The following is a 15,589-nucleotide window of genomic DNA, read 5'->3' as shown; positions in this document are numbered from 1 at the left end:
TACTAATTTCAGTGTTACTTAACTGACTTTAAAATCAAGCACATATCTGAATGTTTCATGACTTGGAGCCATAGGAAAAAGAAAATTCAATTTTCAGAATGATTGCTTTCATCTTCTGAAGTGATGTACTGCAATTTATGACCTAAGGAAACATTCGATAAATATACCTTTACCAGAAATAAACATTCTCTGTACATGTACTCTAGATGTACCTTGAAAAGATTCAGTGTTTGTTTAAACTTGATACAAAGCTGTTTCTTTGTATATCCAGCACTATACTGAACATAATCTCTCAAATATTGTTTTGATTTCCTACCCTTTTATTCAGAAGATACAGGCATAGTACCAACACAAAGATAATATTGCTACATATCTAGTTTCTGTCCTCCTGTTAATCTTTTCTTCTGTTAGCAAATGAAGTACCCACAGTATACACTTAATGATTTTTTTAGTAATTTTGTTATATATATATAATGCAAAAGGACACTCCCCTTTCTTTAAAACACCCTACCTTCATTCCTTCCAAAAACCTGGAACAAAATTGTTGACATTAATAATGCTTCAGACTGATAGATTGATATGTGCCTGGCCAGGAGCACTGTGACCCAGCGCAGCACTTCTATATTAATAAGACATAAAGTCAGACCATTTATCATTTAGTGTAGCCAGCACACAAATTAGAGAACAGCTTGCCAGGGTATACTGTGGACTCATTACTTTGGTTTTGCCATAGTTGCAGAATAGATAGCTTTGAAACCTTCCTGTGCTCTACTGTGACAAGAGAGTGTTCATGTCATGGCGACCTGACTGAGTTGTTCAGTTGCGTACGGTGCTGACTCAGGAGCCTTAAGTGTCCTAACCAATTCACCAAGCAGCAGACTCTTCTAAATCACAAGAAGGAAAACTCCATAAAGATATAATCACTGGCAGTTACCACAGGTGTAAGATGTTCAGTAGTGGAATCAGGATATGAAACTTTGGGAGTAATTTACTGGATATCACTGAGGAGCACATGCTTTCATTACGGTACAGTATATTTTTTATTGCATAGCTAGTATTTCCATACTGAAAAATACTGTTACTGTTTAATGAAAACATTAACATATCATAAGATAACATACTCACACTGCCTTAGATTGGTTACTGTTCAAATATTGTAGTTGAGAGACATTTTACAGCTAATATTCACGTTTTAAATATATGCATTTGTCTGTATTTTGTGTACCTCTTGCCTTGTCAGTCATTTGCTATCTCTGGGGCGAGTGATTTCCTCTCAGGAAAATGTAGAATATTATTAAAATATTAAAATATTTAATATTAAATATTTTTAAAAATGCAGACAACTTGAATTTTTAAACCCTTAAAATAGACAGCTCAGATCTCAAACTGCTATGTTCAGTTTCTTAAATTGATGAAGTTGAGCTTTGCGGTGGTTCTTTAACTAAAGATGCTTGTTTAATGCTTTTGGATTGCATATTAATGTTTGTGAATGCTTCTTATTTAATGTATTTTCAACATACAATACATGTGTATCTCCTGATTGAGTATACCTTGATATTCAGTTTTATTTTGCAATGTAATACATTCATCTAGAGATGTATTTGCTATCCACAGATGGTGAAGCATATTTTAGTCTGCTCCCATTGTACTTCTGTCCACTCTTTGTTTGTGAGATGGAAAATATGATCCAGATACAGTGTAGTGTGCTCTGTCAGAAGAAATCAGTGAAGATCTCTTTCAAGCAGTGAGGCCTTTCTCTGTGAATGAGATAAAGCCTCTAAACCTGTGCACTCTGTGTATATCCTTGGAGAACTGCTACAGAGACTGTCTGGCTCTGTCTCTGCTGCTCTGAAAGAGGCGGCTCCAAAGTTTCTTTAAGCTATACATCCCAGTCTCCGTGTGTGCATGTCTGCCCCACAGACTGCTGCTGCACTGCTTCCAGGAATGAGCCCTAGAGGGGTAGGCTTGGGGTAAGGAAAAACAAGTCTGGTTTTGAGGACGGCTCAAGAGCTAACCTGTACAATCAGTGTAGGATACTCTTTGTATATTCATTTTGGATTCTGAAAAGATTCTCAGAAACAGTCTCTAGCACCAGTAACTGGAAGAAAGAGTAATATAGCCCAAATGCTGATTTCTTAGAATTTTCTTTGAAAAACAAGCATTTCAAGGTAATCTCTCTCCTTCTGGCTTGCCAGTCTGCTTCCTACTGCTTTACTCTAAGATCTCAAGTGCTGCTATACTCAAAGGTACAGAGCAGATGTGTGAGACAGTTCTTGGAAAGAAAGTTGTATCTCCTTCCTGAGTAATAGTGCGAAAGCCTTTGTGCTTACAGAGCTGTGAAGGGGAATGACCTAGACCTGTACAACTTAGGGATCATTTTTTACTAATTTTCCAGTTGCCACTTTGATCATCGCTTCCTAGCATTGATTTGTGGCACCTCCTTCCCTCCCTTTCTCCTCCCTCTACTTGGCTTCTTCCTGCTGCTTAACAAGCTCAATTGGTTTTATGTATGTAACTCTTTTTTTAAGAGAGTTTGAAGGTGGTCTCTAAAAGAATTGCTTTCATCCAAAGCCAGGAGCTGATCAAAGCAACACACAAAAGCCGAATGGTAGCCAAGGCAGAGCTGCCTGACCAGCCATAGGGTCAGGGTTCTGTGCTGGAGAAACAGTAAAGCATATCAGCTGAACTATGCTGGAAGGTGCTCTCCAGTAACACCTGCAAAGTTTATGAGATCCTGCAGGAAAATTGAATAAATCTGCATCAGAATACATTGTTTCCTGCAGAGAGGAATGTGAAAGCATTTACAGGATGAAGTGCCATTGCCTAAATGTATTTATTGCCATATCATATATTAGGCTCAATCTGCACTATTATTACAACGCTGGACTATCACCCAGCTCTACACTTACTTTTATGAAGTGGCTCCTTAGCCCAGCTGTCAGGATATTAAAGAATGACATGTATCATTGTCTATGAAAAGAAGGTTCATGCTAAATCGAAAAAGCAAGTAAATGAAAATCAGTGTTATCATTGCGTCTGAAAATAGATTTCCAGTGAAAATTATAATTAAGAAACAAGTTAATAATAGATGTTCAGTTGTCTATAAAAGGTCTAATTAAGATTTCTTCCAAATTCTTTTGCAGATACAGATTTTTATCAGGCATCGGTCCCAACAGTGATTATGATTATGATTTTTTGAAAATTTGAGTAGTAATCCAATGTATGACTTTTCACAGAGGACTTTCTACCATGACCAATTTGAACTTTGTCTGACATTTTTTCTTATATATTAAGATAAGCTAATATAGAGTGCCATTTTTAAACAGATCATTACTTTAAATGTCTCAGAAAAATTCATCTCTGGTTTGAGAGTAGACATAAAAGTTTCTAGGGTGAAGGAAGTTTAAATGTTCTGTAGTCGTAAAGGAAGACTAAACTATGTCTTAAAACCAAAACAGCCTTTCATCCTTAAATAATTAAAGGAATCTGGTTGCAATTGGAGTTTTCTGTTTCCCTGGAAACTACAATGTAGGCTGTCACAGCTTAGATTCCTTGTCACTAAATTGCCAACATGCCTTAGCCCAGATCTCTGAGCATAGCTGTATATTTTCATGGGTTTATGACAAGTTAGATGATTGCTTTGTATTTAGTCAAGCTTCATTTTTTTGGTTCAAAGTAAAGTTGAATTTGTATGAGAAAATTAAAAATATTAATTTTTTTTGGCTAGACATTCTGGGAAATTATTTTTTTTCCTTTTTCTGTAGAAAATACTCATTTGCTATTTTTGCTACTGTTCCTGGCATGAATTGTAGCATTTTAACTGAAAAATGAACACTGTCCTCAAAAGTAATGCTTGCTGGTTTGCAGTTGAAAAATTTCAGCAAAAATAAGAAAATACTTGTTTTTAGCTGAAGTTCTCTTTTCAGTAGACAAAATGGATCTGAAATAATTTCATATTAAGAATGATCCATTAAATACTATTATCTGCCTGAAGGAAAAAAGAAAGCAACAGTGTTTTTATTGAGGTTGTTTAACATTGATTTGTCCAAGTCTGTTTTCATCCCTTTTGACATGGATGTGTGTGATTTTTTCCAAGAGCGCAGAGGGCAGTTAACAAATGGGCTTAATTTTTCAGTAGGTGGAGAAAATTGCTGATATTTGATTTCGTTGCAAAGGTGTCCATATTAATCTCTGCAGCAATCTCCTGAGAATAAAGACATCTCCCTGTTATTTACTTCTGAAGTGAGTGAGAGAACTTATTTCAGTGAGTAGTAGAAGCAATTTGGCTTGGAATCCAAAGTTGCCAAAAAGCTTGGTGATGTCTTCCCACTTCCCACTCTTCCTAGTGCACTTGAAAGCTTGGCACCTTTCAATCTATGCTCTGGTTCCAACATCCTGTTGCTTGGAAACATGAGTCAGCAGAGGAAATCATCTCACTGTTAATGCAGGAGAAATCCCGTATCTCTAGTCAGCCTGATTTTCAAAACCAAAAGAAGATACCAGGTGAAAATTAAAAGCAAACACAAAAGAAAAAAGAAGTAGTAGAGAGATCTGAGTAGTCTTCTTGTGGTATATTCTCTTTATGGAAACAATAGCAGAATTGTTCTTGGCTGTATAAAGATGGTACAATTATGTTCTCCGTGACCTGCCATCAACCTTAATCAGAGTCTCTGTGTTTAATCATGAACTACTTTCCAAGGTGGCATTATTAGGAAACCATTAAGTTTAATCTGGTGTGGTCTGCAGATAACATTTCTAATATAATTCCACAGGAGATATGAGAGTTCTAAGATCTGATAACAGAAAAGGAGCTGGAATTTCTGGCAAAGGTAACTGTGGTTTAAGTTAAAGCTCTTATGTTGCCTTTAAAACGTAATGGCCAAATGGGGTCTACTGAATTGCCATAACTTTATTCATATATGAAACGCAGAATGACTAGAGACTTTTAAATCATGTGACAGCTTTATTGTTGTGGAATAAATTACTTCACTGAAGAAGTGGATTATTTCAATCAGCAGATCCATAAATGACTACTGATTTTAATCTTATTAGTACTATAATGTTGAGCTCAGCAGAGGATCATAATTTAATTTCTCAGCAACTTTTGAAGCTTCAAAATTTATCTTTCTGGGTAAGACTAACAGCAGAAAATCAAACCCTTTTTGAACATTTTGATGAAAATAACAGGAATAGTAAAACATTGGTCTGGAATTGATCTCAAATGAGGAAATGCATTTACATGTTTCTCACACTCCAGTATTATATCATAACCATCAGTCTTCTGAACCTTTTTTTCCTTTCTCTTACTGCTGTGTCATTCTGGCAGAATGTTATGAGGAAACAGATTTGACTTCCAGAAACTCATATTTTTTGCAGAAATTGGCAATAGTCCACCTATTTACTATGCCTGTAGGTGCCTTTGTACCAACAAATAAAAAACTTGGTAAATTACTTCTGCAAGTGATAATTTTGTGGTACATGAACAACCAGATTGCTTTCTGAAAGAATAAGTTTTTCTTTGTCTTCGCCCATATGAGCTACAGTTGAATTAGAAAATTAAACAGTTACAGGAAAAATTCCTGTGTGCCAGAAATCAATATTCTGTTATGTCTTGGCATGACTCTGGTGCTAGTACTCACTCTCTGCAGCAATTCCCAGGTACACTTCAGGAGTTATGATGGGCCAGTGACTGTTCCCAAAAAGCATTTTGGATGGAGTAACCTTGTTTTGAGGCTAGTAGTAAGGACATAAGCTATAATACTATGCTGAGTCTGGTGGGAGGTGAATATCGGTAAGAGTCTCTTTTAGATCTCCTGATTCAAGAATTGTATATAACCTGTGCGAATAGATTTACCACACTATCACTTTTACACAAGACAAATATTAATATAGAAGATTAAAAATAAATTATTCTTCCAAATCCAAAGCTAAAGAAAGCACTGTCTATAATTACAGATAGCTTCATGGAAATAAAAGAGTAAAACATGATTACGCTGTCTTGTGGCTGAACTGAATCTGTGAGGAAGATCTTATAGTATGTATCACTACCATTGAAGAGAATCAGTTTCATGCTGTCTACAAATGTACTTTTCTTCTTATCGTTACATTTACATGCAAGTCCCTGCTCTGGGATTTCTTTCTTCTTAAGCAGATTGTTGTTTTTAGTACAGGTTTTCAAGAATTATTAGAGACTTTACTGAACTTTAGAAATATTGATGGATTTTGGATGTTACTGGATGAATCTAACTCATGTTCAAAGAGCAAAAGGATCGATCACACTAACAACTTTTCCGGTACTGATCTGTGAACAAATTGTTAATCTGCAGTAAAGAATGCTTTCTACTCCCAGGCAAATTTTAGTAGTCTTTTGGATAGATACCTAAATCCATAGTTTATTCAAACAAACCCCCTCATTTTATACAAGTGATGAACTGCCTCTTGCCGTAGTGATAACAAATTATTTTAGAATAGCAGTGAACTTGGAAACATCTTACCATTCTCCTCTTAGAAATGATACAATAGCAATTTCTCTGTTAGGCCATTTCAAAAGTATGAAAGCTGTCTGCTTAAACTGGGAAAATGTGTCCATTGCTGTACTGTTTTGCTGGAAGGTTTAATATATTAAAGTAGTAACGTCAGTTATATTTTAGAATGCAAAAAATTTGCAGCTTAATACAAAATTTTTCCTCCTGTAATAATTTGTGAGTTGTATCTAAAATTGAATTTGTTAGTAATTAACCGATCTTCCTAAGTTCCCACTTAGATGACTTGACTATTTTTTCAAGCCTTCTTAACACAGCCCACATATATTCTTTACTTTATTCAGTTTCTGCTGAAGGCAGTCTTTCTTTATCAGTCTATTTCAATGGGAGTTGTCAAAAGCCCTGGATTAATTTCCATGCTCTAAAGTCCATAGCTTTCCTTAGGATACCCAGTCTGTCCTAGGTATAGGATAAATTTTGTCCAGAATTGCTGTGCTAGATCTTCAGTCTTCACAAAATCTTAATACTCCTCACTGATCTTTATCACAGAAAACTGCAACTAAAAAGTCACTACTGTGTTACTGTCTTTGCTCCCCTGTGCAGAAGATCTCTCTTCAAGATCTAGGTTATGGAACTGCACGTCCTCCTGCTGCTGGCAATTGCTCTGTGTTATCATGACCAGTCACTGCCATGGCTTTTGTGGTAGGTTCTGCCCTCGTGGCTGAGAGGGAACTCCTTTTCTAAATCACAGCAGCTGGAGTACAGGGTCATAGCAGAATAGTGCAGGTTTTCTTCAAAACCTGACTAGTTCAAATGCAGTTGAACTTGACTCTGTATGTGACAGACATTAACCCTTAAGATCCTTGTTTTTCCTAGCCCCTGTTTACCACAGGAATCCAAACAATTCCTTGTTTGGAATTTGAGGGCTGTTTTCTTTGGTGACTAACACACTTCCACTCTCATTTTCAGATGCCTGGACTTGGCATCTCTCTTTGGCAGCATTATCCGTGAGCTTCTAAGACATTGGCCTGACCTGCTTCATTTGTTTCCGCAATTGTTTCTAAGGTTCCCAATTTCCTCAGAGTGGTTTTCTTCTTCTTATCATGGTTTTAAGCAGCTCTTCTAGGTCTAGGTCTTTCCCTTTTCTCTCCCCTTTGTATTGGCAAGTGTTTTTCTCTGCATGCTCTCCATGGAAACTGACGGTGTGATAGGGAGGTGCCCTTTGATTTATCAGTAGCTGGGGTCGAGGGCTATCCTTCTGTGTCAGTGTGGTGGGTTTTTTTAATAGATCTGGTCACTGTCTATGTTCATGGCTTGGAATTTCACAAGCATTTGAAAGTTTAGCCTGTGCCTCCCACTTGTATCCAAGAGAGACATAAATCTGGGCTGGGAATGCTGAATTCATTGAAGCAGGAAAATAGGACTCAAAGCCTTTGCTTCCTGGTGCCACAGAGTCAGCAATTTACAATTTGGGTACCAAAGTCTGAGCAGCTTTAAAGAAAAGAGGGGGTGGCAACCATCGTAGAGTTAGTGAGAAACAGCTTCTCACTTTCTTGCTTCATAGAAGTAATTTCTCCTACAACTGAGAGAGTCACTGGGACTCTGAATGACAAAGGCTGATGCTGGCAAAAAGGCTCCTGCAATGCCCTTTTTCTGGTTCCAGTGGTGTGTGTTTGATATGAAAATGGCTGTAAAATACTTATCACATCTTCCAAAGTGTGTTCCTGGATTTATGATTGTGTTTGGCACTGTGATTGTAAGATCCCAGAGGTACACAAGAGCTTACCAGGTGTACAAATCCAGAAAGCATTTTTTTTTTCATTTTGCAATCCCATTCACATAATTAAATTAACACCCCAATGGATAAACAAACATGCTTATGTTGTAAAGGATTCCAGGACCTGCCCCTTACACAAATAACTTAATCTTAACGGATTCCTTATCAGTAACATCACACCGATAAGATGCTGGTTTCTGCCATCCTCAGGGTTAAATACAGGGTTTCTGTTTTGTCCACTAGTGGGCTCTATAAATCCTGAGCAAGTATGTTAAATCCCTGTAAATGGTATATCTATTTCTGTTCCTAATAAACTCTACAGAAGAGTAGCTGACTGTGTCTGTGGAATAGAGTTTCTAAACAGAAATATTAGTGTTTTCTCATTCATCACAATCAGATTCAGATAGTGATCAGTAGAGAAAGTAAGCCTTCATTGCATAGAGCAATCTGCGTGCCTACTCATCTGATAATGCTTTTGAGTTGTCTCAGAATGTGTTGCCTTACTCTGGATGAATTTTAAAACTTCCTATTTTTCACGTGCTTTAATGAAGCTTTTCAAGAAATAAATGAGTTTGAAAATCAGGTAGACCAGTTTGCTTTGCGTGGTCATTTTGAGAACAGGTAGAAATCAGCCCTTTGTAAGACAAGCCTCTGCTACTGCAGTCAAACTTTTGGATATTCTTTTTGTGCTGTATCAGTGATTTTTTTAAGTGCAAAAAGTCTTTTGGATGTTATATGAATTTTTCATGGTTTGGGTCCGTATTTAAATAAAGCAGTCTATGTAAGAAAGTGTGTGCAATGGATGATAGTTGAATTCTGTTTCTGTTCCTGAAGGTGTAACTTTGAATGTTAACATGTTGAGAGCATGTTCACGCAGTTTTATTTCTCTTTAGTCCAGACTTTCAAGATTGTGATGAACAGTGATGTAGAACCATATTGTACCTGCCCCTGAAAATGTAGAGATCGGTCCCTGAGCCCGCAGATGCCTCCCACCTAGTGAGACAAAATATGAGTTCATAATATGGGAAAGAATTTAAAAGAACAAATAATTGAATATGTACCTGTCAGGTATGTTGATAATTATTTGTCCTTGTTATATTAAACATAAAACATCAATGTAACAAAGACAAATAATTGTCAAGATACCTGACAGTCATATAATTGTTGAAAGATGGATTAGAATTACAACTAAACATCTTCTAGTGCTTTTGTGTAGAAACAGCATTTAGTATAATTCATTTCAGAGCTTGACCTTGGGTTTCCTGCATACACTTCTGATAAAGCTTTTTAAAGACAATACTGATGTCAGGCTGTCCTCATTGTCTTCAGCTGTGTTTGGTGTAGGTGAAGCAGTACTTAATACAAAGGAGCCAAAGGGATCCTTTCAATGTGGAAAGGGAACTGTAATCTGCTTTTTGCGTTGAAAGAGAAGATGCATCCTCACTTCCATATTAGCACTGAACATCACTAACAGGTTTTGCAGCTTCCCATTTACCCTTCACCAAATGGATACATCAGTACAATTCACTGCAACTTTTCTGTTTGATTTTGTGTATATATACAAATATTTTGTCAGTAGTGCCTGCTTTTAATCTAGATCATGTTCTTAAATGCTGCCTGCATTGTTTTATAATTCTTATTGTCCTTCTATTAATACTATATATATATCAATATGTAATATAATATAGTATTAACTATACTATATATAGTATTAACATGATACAAACAAGTATGCAAAAATATGATTATATATGTAAAATATGCTTTACGAAGTCATAAAAAGATATCCAAATCATCAACTTTGTATGTTGTTCCTTTTAAACCACTTTTTCTATCAAGAGTAGTATGTGGTTTCACAGTACTTTTTCTTTTGCTTGACTAATTCCTACAGGATGCTTCCCAACAGGCTGATTTCCCAAGCAGTAGCCAGTGCTGAGGAGGGGCTGTTCAGTGTTTAGGAATTACTGCCACAAACAGGAAGCATTTCATGCTTTCTATTCACAGTTACTTGAGGAGGGAAAGGACATGGGGCCCAGGGCAAGAGCTACTTTGTAATAGGAAAAGAAAGCTGACATGGCTTTTGGTTATACCAGTTCATTGTATTTGCTGTGGAAAGCAGGCGGCAGTTAAGTATGTGGGATATTCAGCTGGAATAGACTGACTCCTCAGTGAGAGAATGAGTAAATTATGGAGTTTCACTAACAATAAAGTCCTAATAATTAAATGCAAACTCAAATAGGTAATCAATAATGTCACATTCTAAAAAGAAAAAAAAAGCATGTTTACAGGGAAAAATACTGCTTAAGGTATTTTTATGAGAAGGACAAGCCATTATATTTCACAATATCTGATTTACAGCATTGCTACATTATTTATGAGACAGCACCTCTAAAAGATACATTGAACTGCTTTAGCCATGAGTTTTCAGCAATGATGGGCTGTGTAAAGGTAGACACACAAAACTGTGCTATTCCCCAGATCCTTTAACATTTATTCTGTTCTGATCATGTAAAACAGAAAAGCTGTTTAACAGATGAGATTGCTGACTATTGAAAATGCATCTCCTCATGTGCTATATAAACCAAGCAATTAGTTGAATCACATTTCTAGCGACATCTTCAAGAAGGTGTCAAAGCTTGCTGCCTTTCTGCTGAATTACAGAAAGCTGTTACTTTTAGATAACTTCCTGTAATTTACCAGCAGGATCTGCTCAGTGACTGCTGCAGTCAATGTTCTTTTCCTTTGCCTTTCTTTGTGGACAATGAAGCTTCTCGCTTTCATGAGAAATGTTGTAGTCTGACATCCACATGCAGTGATCAAGTTCTGAGTGCTAAAATTGAATTTATTTTTTTTTTCTTCTTGTCCTTTTTTTGAGAAGATGGGAAATTCTTACGCTGGTCAGCTCAAGACAACACGGTTTGAAGAAGTGTTGCATAATTCTATTGAGGCCTCTCTCCGCTCAAACAACTTGGTTCCCAGACCAATCTTTTCTCAGTTGTATTTGGAAGCTGAACAGCAACTGTCATCACTGGAAGGTAGGAAATAGTGGAATTTCTATTTCTACTCAAAGACAATTCTGCTGTTTGCTCTCCCAAGTCTCAGCACACACATTTCAAATCAGAAAAACAAAACAGGAAAACAAAAGTATTTAGAGTTTTTCTTTGAATTTTTTATGATCTACAAATATAAATATGTATTAGAATTGGATTAAAAATACACACTGCATTGTCTTTTATTTTGACAAAATTAAGCCACTTGCTTGCTCAGATTTATCAGTATACATAAATTGAAGTACTAGGAATTGTTCCATTAAATGTGTGGAGGAATGTTTGGAGGTTTGAAACATAAATCTGTAATTTATCATACACTACTGAAAGCTATACAGTAAATGATGGCAAACACATGATAGATTTATAAAAGATATATGCTAGACTGATTTTCATTGTGAATAAATACAGCAGAAATATTTTTAGCTTTTAAGAAGTTTTATAATTACTTTGGGCATAATATTTTTAGTTATTCTTTGATTGCAAAGGTAAAAATTTAAGAAGTGTTCTCTCATAAACCCTGCACAAGTCGGTATTTGACACATGGGATTTCTCACTGAATTTTTGTGTTTGTTTAGAGAAGCCTGCTTTCTGAGCTTCATTTGCTCAGTCTTTTTTTTTTTTTCTTGGAAGTAGTATAGTTTAAATGAACTGATAAGCAAACTCATGATACAGTTTGGTGTTTTGGTGTGCTGTTATGGTAGTAGTCTCATGGCTTTCAGTGAGTGTACTGGTGTGTGCAGAACACCAGCATGTTGGTGCAAAGTTATGTTTAATAATTTCATTATTTAGCCATTTCTGTCACCAGGGTGGTGTTTAATTTCTTATTTCCCCTGTCATACTTTGCTAAAGATGGCTTAGATATATGTGTAATGAAAAATGCATACAGGTTAACAATCCACAGTAACAGAAAAAAACCCCAAACACAGCCCAAGAGGTAGTAGTAGATAAAAGTATTTTGCACAGATTAAATTCTTTACTAGTACCTCATGGTAACCGCTGAGAAAACATTTCTTGAAAAAGTAAATCTGCTCACAGCTCACACATCATTAGTCATTTCTTCTTTTTTTTTCTCCCAATATAGGACATAATAATGAATATACATTCATTGTTTAAACATATATGCTGCTTATTCCCTGCACAAGTAATCCTTCTATCAAATCCTTCTATGAGGATTGCATAAACTTTTCCATGGCAACCAACTGTGATGTCACAAAATGGATTATGACATCAATTGGGAAAGATGCTACAGGAGCAGATGCATTGTTCAGGAACAAAAGTGTGATTTCACACTTCTGTAACTTCTTTCTTTCAAGGCTTTCAAAGAACTTTCCAAACCTGGAGGGCCTGATTCTGTTTTCTTTGCAGTTAATGGAAACAGAATTGAACTGTAATTAATTAAAAGTCTCACAACAGCCTGGCAGAGAACATTCTTCTCCTGAAAGTTGCAGACAAGGGGAACTCTGAAGGGACCTGTAATAGAGTTTTTCCTAGGTTGTTTCTCAGGTGGGAGATGTCTGCAAGCTGGCATCATGTACTAGAGCCTCATCATAAATTAAAATTTCCACTTCTAGCTACATGAATCGCTGTCCTCTGAAGGCCATGAGGCATCTGAAGCAGAGAGCCATCCTTGAGGTCTTGTATAAGTCCCTGTCCTCCCTTCTCATTGTTATTTTTCCTTGACCATGGCATTCTGATATGGTGATATATTCGGACTGTCCTTGGTCATAGCTGCTTGTTGGTCCTCAATACAGCAAGTGTTCTCCTGTGGTGAAGCAGACATGATATAAATAATTTAGACAAGGTAGTGCAGTGGGTCAATGGAACCCAAGTGTTTTGGCTTTCCATTTTGAGGACTGATAATATGTTATAGGTGTGCAAAGCAGCATTTGGCAACAAAACCAGCCACCGGTAAATAAGACTGATATTATGGATTTTTGTTTCTGATAATGTTACAATAACAAAATTGCTAGAGAGCCTGACAGTTGAGTATATAGTCAGTTTAAGAAAAAAACAATTGGAAATGTTTTTTTTAAGCTTTATCAATCACCTGTTGTAACTTGTCATTATTTTTAAGTTTATATTTTTTTGTTCAAAAAACATTTTTCTGTCTCCTTTTGATACATAAATGACCATCTGAACCAGAAAATAGTACCTAGCCACTGAGACTAGCCTAATATCATTACATACCTGTCATGATAATTTATGCCTAAAAATAATTTATTTGTGCAAAGGAGACTGTAGTGTGCCTGGAGACAAATTAAATGAACATGTTGATCCCTTCTGGCCTAGATATTACATTTTTTGCAATGAATTTGCAAACATGTATTTTCCACTGAGTATGGTTTTCCAGTTACACATTCTAGATTTGAAAAAACATACCCATTATAAACATATGCCTTTATGGTCATTTATGCAATTACATTTGCATACAAAATTATTTGCAGCTATGTAAATTAAAAGTACCTTGTTCATCTAAGTTGGTTTAGACATAATGTCAGATCTCCTTGGCTCCAATAATAGTATGTTTTTTCCTTCTGGGTTTTTTTCTGCCTTTTTATTATTGATGTGTTTCCTCTCTTCTCCAGACCTGGCAAATTCATGTAGTGCTTAAAATAGTCCAAACCCATTATCATTATTTAAACAAACCTCTTGCTAGATTTTTCATTTATCAAAAAAGCCTGCAGTTTGCTGTGGTCTCACTGGTTGTACATTTCTAATGAGGGTTTTCTAAAGTCTTCTTAGTTTTCTCAGTCTTTGTAATTGTAGAACATATCTGCAAATGCCAATAAATGGCCTGAATGTTCAGGAACTTTCTAGGAATGTGCATTAAAAACTCTTTACAATAGAAGGCAGGGTTATTTGGCTCTAACAGGTTTAGATTTCTTGCATATCTCTGTTTGCCTAGTTATTACCATACAATCTGCAAATTAAACTTCTGGACTGGATTGCCAGTTACTAAAAGTCAGTATGTGCAAATCAGTGAGGCTCTTTAATCTAATTCTTCACTTCTGAAATCAAAATCCCATTTGAATCACAATCACATTCACAGTTTTGATTCTCTAATCACATCTTATTTCTCAAATACAAAATATATTTCTTCCATTTTTCTCTTGTGCTCTTAGATGCATTTGGGTGCCATCTTTTACACCTGTGTATTGTGTTTGTGCCAAAGAGGTGTGAAGCTGATTTCAAAAGTTGATGACAAGCATTATTTTTCTGTTAGCATCCAAGTCCTGCACCACTGATATCAGTGGGACTTCGGTGGGAAAAGGATGGGAAGTGACGTGGCAAAGGAATGCAGAGCAGCAGCGTGGCAGTTGGCTCCGCTGCAGTGAGGTTGTTCAGGGAGTGGTGCTGTATTTAGCTCTGATAGCAGCACCATGTTCTGAAGTGATCTCTGCAGCTAACTGGTGTCTGTGGTTAACTGGTTCCTTCCTTGATCTGTATTTAAGGGAGGCTGGCTGTTCGTGGATACAATGTATTTTGTGGCTATTGATTTAAGCCCTGATGCTGCAATCAGTTTGTGGATAATATCAGCCCTATGAATAGTCCCACTGAGAAAAAGTTATATGTATAGTAAAATATTTGCAGAACTTAACTTATGTTTAAATTATACCTTAAGGAGAGAAGAATTTTCCATGTGAAATGTCTTAATCACAACTATATAACATAGATGTCTAATAAATCCTTTGTGAGAACAACTCCTTAAAGCAAACAATGGTGTTTATGGTATCCACGAATAAATTTAAATTCAATGAAATATTGACAAAATCTTCATGGTATGTCTGTTGGTTTAATGGAGCTATATCAAGTTATATCAGCTGACTGCCTCATTCTGTAACGTACAACGTAAGCACTGTGAGTCCACTTTTGCCATCATCTTGTCTCTGGTTCTGAGTGCTTGATTGTGTGTTCTTTGGGATTGTTCAAGAAAAGATGTGGAACAGAGGCACATGCAAACATAGAGTTCTTTGAAGGGGCCCTGCTTTAAAAGTAAAATGGAAGCAGAAACTGTAGATTTTTTAAAACAAGCAGCAGAAACCCTAATGATGCCCTTTACAGGTGACAGCAGCTCATTCTTGTGTATTATAGGTACATATTTCCTCTTGTACTCTTAATTTTTGAACTGAAAGTACTGTAACTCTCCTATTTCTTAGTCTCCACTTCCAGTCCTTGTCCCTATCTTTTTTGTTTTGATGTGAAATTACCTGTTATGGCTGAACAAACCTAAGTTTACCACTGCCCAAAGGGGAAAATCCCACATCCTGCTCCCCCCACTT

At 36.3% G+C, this 15,589-nt stretch overlaps 1 protein-coding gene across 8 annotated transcripts in view; it reads left to right on the top strand.

Moving 5' to 3' along the window:
• Positions 1 to 15,589, top strand: part of GREB1 (growth regulating estrogen receptor binding 1) — a 115,220-nt gene that overhangs the window by 43,553 nt on the left and 56,078 nt on the right. For all 8 annotated transcript variants that reach the window (XM_069805786.1, XM_069805785.1, XM_069805784.1 and 5 more), the window contains one exon: positions 11,138 to 11,294. In XM_069805786.1, coding sequence (XP_069661887.1) covers positions 11,138 to 11,294 — 157 coding nt within the window. The remainder of the gene's footprint in view (positions 1 to 11,137; positions 11,295 to 15,589) is intronic.

The sequence above is a fragment of the Haliaeetus albicilla genome, chromosome 18 (genome assembly GCF_947461875.1).
Source record: "Haliaeetus albicilla chromosome 18, bHalAlb1.1, whole genome shotgun sequence".
Lineage (NCBI taxonomy): Eukaryota > Metazoa > Chordata > Aves > Accipitriformes > Accipitridae > Haliaeetus > Haliaeetus albicilla.
The sequence above is the reverse complement of the archived record's forward strand: the minus strand, read 5'-3'. Positions and strand labels throughout refer to the sequence as shown.